This window comes from Palaemon carinicauda, chromosome 44 (genome assembly GCF_036898095.1).
Source record: "Palaemon carinicauda isolate YSFRI2023 chromosome 44, ASM3689809v2, whole genome shotgun sequence".
NCBI classification, from domain to species: domain Eukaryota; kingdom Metazoa; phylum Arthropoda; class Malacostraca; order Decapoda; family Palaemonidae; genus Palaemon; species Palaemon carinicauda.
The window spans coordinates 517,873-522,872 of NC_090768.1; the positions used below are offsets into that span (position 1 = coordinate 517,873).

General features: G+C 38.5%; 1 protein-coding gene across 6 annotated transcripts in view; it reads left to right on the forward strand.

Moving 5' to 3' along the window:
- Positions 1-5,000, forward strand: part of LOC137634172 (uncharacterized) — a 6,082-nt gene that overhangs the window by 1,078 nt on the left and 4 nt on the right. For 3 of the 6 annotated variants that reach the window (XM_068366437.1, XM_068366436.1, XM_068366438.1), the window contains one exon: positions 1-4,998. This exon is cut by the window's left edge. In XM_068366437.1, the coding sequence (XP_068222538.1) occupies positions 1-4,091 (4,091 nt within the window). In that variant the 3' untranslated portion in view covers positions 4,092-4,998. The other 3 variants (XR_011042472.1, XR_011042471.1, XR_011042470.1) reach the window with 3 other exon arrangements.

Sequence of the window (5,000 nt, forward strand, 5' to 3'; positions counted from 1 at the left end):
AAAGAGAGAGAGAAGAAAGGGCAGTAGAAAGGGAAATACGGAAGCAGCAATTAGAAGTCGAACGATTAAAGTTACAGATGCAGGGAAATGAAAAAGATTCTAGTTTGTGTAAACCCTCGCTACCTAAACTGCCTGTTTTTAATGATATAACTGATAGTATTGACGCCTATATTTTAAGATTTGAACGTTTAGCCGTTAGTGCTGGCTGGAGCAAAGACATTTGGGCTGTTAGTTTAGCATCATTATTACAAGGGAAAGCTTTGGAAACTTACCAGCACCTTTCACCTGTTGAAGCTAAAGATTTCGATAGTGTTAAAGAGGCATTATTACGTTGTTTTCAGTGTACTTCGGAAGGATATAGATTGAGATTTCGTAACTGTAAATTCTTTAAGAACGAGACCGCTCAGCAATTTGGGAATAGATTGAAAAATAACCTTAAGAGGTGGGTGGAATTAGCAGATTGTGAAGAAACATTTGATGACTTGTTTGATTTAATGTTAATAGAACAATTTTTAAATGCTTGTGACAAAGATATGGTTGTATTCTTGAAGGAACATGAAATGAAAACATTTGATCAAGTTGTAAAATATGCCGAGATGTATATGGAGGCCCATTTAAATTATGGCAAAAAGAGTTTAAGTGGTGGTCATGAAAAGCACGGTGCCTCTGCAAGTAAAGTTACCACTGGGGATAGTAAATGGCAAACGGATGCCGATAGTGATAGGAAGGTTACGGCAAGAAATTGTTACGTATGTGGTCGTGGTAATCACCTTGCTAAAGATTGTTTTGAAAGGTTTGGGGGTCCAAAACGTAAAGGTGCGAGTAAGGGTGCGACAGAGAAAGCAGCTGTGGTTGGTCATGGGGGCAAGTTAATGGTGGATAAAGGTACAGTGGAAGGAGTAGAGGTTAATGTATTTCGTGATCCCGGGTGTACCACGGTGTTAGTTAAGAGGGCTTTAGTGCCGAAACACAAGTTTACTGGTAAGCATGTTGACCTTAAAATGGCTAATAACCAAGTTTTTAGATATCCTGAGGCTATTGTTGATGTTGTCTCGCCATATTTCACGGGCGAAACCTTAGCTGCCTGCATGCCTGATCCTATTTATGATTTAGTGATTGGAGCAATTGATGGATCGACTGACGGGTTGAGTACGGAGGTTAGTGCTGTTACTACCCGACTGCAGAATCAAATGCAAGAGAAAAAGTTAAGGGGACCGTCAAAGCTTAAGGTCAAAGAAGTTATAAATTTAATGCAGAAAGAGAATATAGGGAAATTACAGGCTGAAGATGGGACGCTAAAAAAGGTTTTTGAGCATGCGAAGTCAAATAGGGTCTTTGTGAAGAATGAAAATAAATCTCATTGCTTCGTAGTTAAGAAAGGTATATTATATTGTAGAGTGCAAAATGAAGGCATTATTAATGATCAGTTAGTTGTTCCTGATAAATTTCGTCATGCAGTAATAGAATTGGCTCACGATTCCTTAATGAGTGGACATTTAGGAATACAGAAAACCACAGCACGTATACAAAGTAATTTTTATTGGCCAGGTATGTCGGTGCAGATAACAAGATTTTGCAGGTCGTGTGACGCTTGTCAACGAACGGTTGACAAGGGAAGAGTTAAAAAGGTGAAGTTGGGAAGAATGCCCCTGATTCAAGAACCCTTTCAGCGTGTTGCGGTGGACATAGTGGGTCCGATTGAACCCCGTGCCAGCGACGGATCAAGATATATTCTCACCATTGTTGACTATGCTACACGTTATCCTGAGGCAGTAGCTCTGAAGAATATAGATTCAGTCACTGTAGCTGAGGCTTTGCTGTCGGTATTCAGTCGAGTGGGAATTCCAAAGGAGGTGTTATCTGACAGGGGGACACAGTTCACCTCTGAAGTAATGCGTGAATTTAATCGCTTGTTATCTATTAAGAGTATTACTACTACCCCATATCATGCTATGTGCAATGGTTTAGTAGAAAAGTTTAATGGAGTGTTGAAGAAAATGCTCAGACGTATGTGTACAGAACAACCAAAGATGTGGCCTAGGTACATTGATCCTTTATTATTTGCATATCGTGAAGTTCCGCAGTCTAGTACCAAATTCTCTCCGTTTGAGTTAGTATATGGTCATACTGTGAGGGGACCACTTAGTTTATTGAGGGAGCTGTGGGAAAATGAAGATAATGCAATTGAGGATAGCACGAGGACCACGTACGAGCATGTAGTAGACATGAGAGAAAGGTTACAGGATACATGTAGGCTAGCTCAAGAAGAGTTAGAGAGGGCTAGAGATAAGTATCAGTGTTACTATGATAAAAATGCTTGTAAAAGGGAAATAAATGAAGGGGACAAGGTCCTGTTGCTGTTGCCCACAAGTAACAATAAGCTTCTAGTGCAGTGGCAAGGTCCATTTGAAGTGGTAAAGAAAGTTAATAGGTATAATTTTGTTCTTAATATTAATGGGGTTGAGCGCAAATACCACATTAACATGCTTAAGTTATACTATGATAGGATAAGCGAAGGCAATAACGTGAAGGGTAAGTTTGTTGAGGCAGAGGGCAGTGGGGATCTCAAATCTGGAGCTGTACTTTTCACCGATGATCAGGAGAGTGATGATCTTGCATGTGTGGCAGTGGTTAGTGAGGATAGTGATGAATATGAGGTAACAGTTGTGCCGAGTGATATTCAGAGTGAAGATGTGTCTAATGTTAAAATTAATCAGGAATTATCTGAAGATAAAAAGGAGGAGTTAGCTAGAATATTACAAGAATACAAGAATGTGTTTACTGATGTACCAGGTAGAACTAATGTGATTGAACATGTGATAAACCTGTCTAGTAAGGGTCCTGTAAGGTGTAGACCATATCCTGTACCTTATGCTCTGCAGCAAGATATAGATAGGGAGATTGAAAGAATGCTCAAATTAGGAGTTATTGAGTGCTCAAATTCTCCTTATGCTACACCTTTGATAGTGGTGAAGAAAAAAGATGGCAGTAACCGGATGTGCTTAGATTTTAGGAAGATAAACAAGCTTACGGTATTTGATTCGGAACCCATGCCAGATCAGAACTTAATTATGACTCGCGTAAGTAAGAGCAGGTATTTTACGAAAATTGACCTCTCTAAAGGATATTGGCAAATACCTTTAGAAAAAGAGAGTAGAGAAGTAACCGCTTTTCAAACTAATAGAGGACTCCTTCAGTTTACAACTATGCCATTTGGTTTGGTAAATGCTGGTGCTACTTTTAACCGTATGATGAGGAAATTATTTAATGGTGTGAAAAATGTAGAGCTGTTTGTTGATGATATTTTGATTCATTCACAGGGGTGGGAAGAGCACAAGGAAACTCTGCGGCTGGTACTGGATATTTTAAGAAAAGCATTTCTCACAGCTAAGCCGTCCAAAACGGAAATTGGTTATTTTTCAGTTGAGTATTTGGGCAGTAAGATCGGTAACGGTATATCTCGGACAGCTGAGGACAAAGTAAGTAAGGTATTAAATGTAGACACACCAAAGACAAAAAGGGAGGTAAAGTCTTTTCTTGGTTTGACTGGATACTATCGCCATTATATCCCTGACTATGCTACTATTGCTGCACCTCTAACAGATCTTATAAAGAAATCTCAACCCAATGTAGTAAACTGGAGCCTGTGTCACCAAGAATCTTTTGAAAAGTTAAAGAACATTTTAAGTAGCCATCCAATAGTTAAGTTGCCTGATTTAACCAAAGATTTTGTGTTGCAGGTAGATGCATCAAATGTGGGTTTAGGGGCAATCCTTATGCAATATGTTGATGGGGAACGTTGGCCAGTGCAATATGCTAGCAGGAAACTCAAAGGTGCAGAGCAGAATTACTCTGTAATCGAGAAGGAATGCCTCGCAGTAGTGTGGGCTGTAAAGAAGTTTTACCAATATCTATACGGGAAGGCATTCGTCATAGAATCTGATCACCAACCTTTGAAGTACTTAAACTCTGCTGGTCACATTAACAGTAGACTAATGCGCTGGGCCATGTATTTACAACAGTTTGAATATACCATACATAATATTCCTGGTAAAGAAAATGTTGGTCCAGACTGCTTGAGTAGGTTGTAAAAATTTGATTTCTTTCGAAAATTGTGTAGTATGATTTTTATAGATTGGGGCACGTGTTACATGTTTGTAAAGTGTTGACCTTGTGTATGTTATTGACCTTGTATATATGTTATGTTCAAGTAATGTATATATGTTCCTGTACAGGTTTTTGATTTGTACCAGTAGTATTTTTTTTGTTTGGTTGTAAGAAATTTTGCAATTTCTTAAATCATCAGGGAGATATTGTCATGTAATATAATGACATGTATTAGGACGTTTGCCTGTTAGGTATTTGAAGTGCTGCTCACTCATTTGACTCTCGCTGCGGCTTGTTAACGAAGCGATAACGTAGCAGAGATTTTGACTACGGGAGTCGGAAGCTCGTCGGCAAGCAAAGAGGTGCTCTGCTTTGAGGAGTATTGGGGCTGTATAAGGACGTGGTCCAGTAGCCCTTACATACACTGAAAGAATCCCAAGGTAATCTTCGTGACATGTTGTTAGGTTATATGGTTATTCTATATTGTATATAGAAATTGTGTATAATTATTGTTTGCTTATGTGAGTAATTTTGTTTTAGGAGCGGACAGCATATATCGTAATACGTCTTGGGTGGTGATACCTTTTGTTACGTGTGCTTTATCTCTCCGTGGGTTTCTTTTAGGTAACTTTATAATTTTGTTTTATATGTTAATTAAATGTTTAATATGTTAATGAAACGTGACTTGAAAGTATTGTGGTTTTGTGTTGATACGTTAGTTTTGGTGTAACTGGTGTTGCCATTGTAAAACATTTTGATTTTCTGTTTCTTTTAGGTGTTGACCGAAAGTCTTGTACCGACTATTTTACCTTGGTCAAATTTAATTACGTTATACGTTGCTGTGTGTTCGATACATTATGTATTTTTCGTGTTAGTTTGGTATTGTTTAGGTT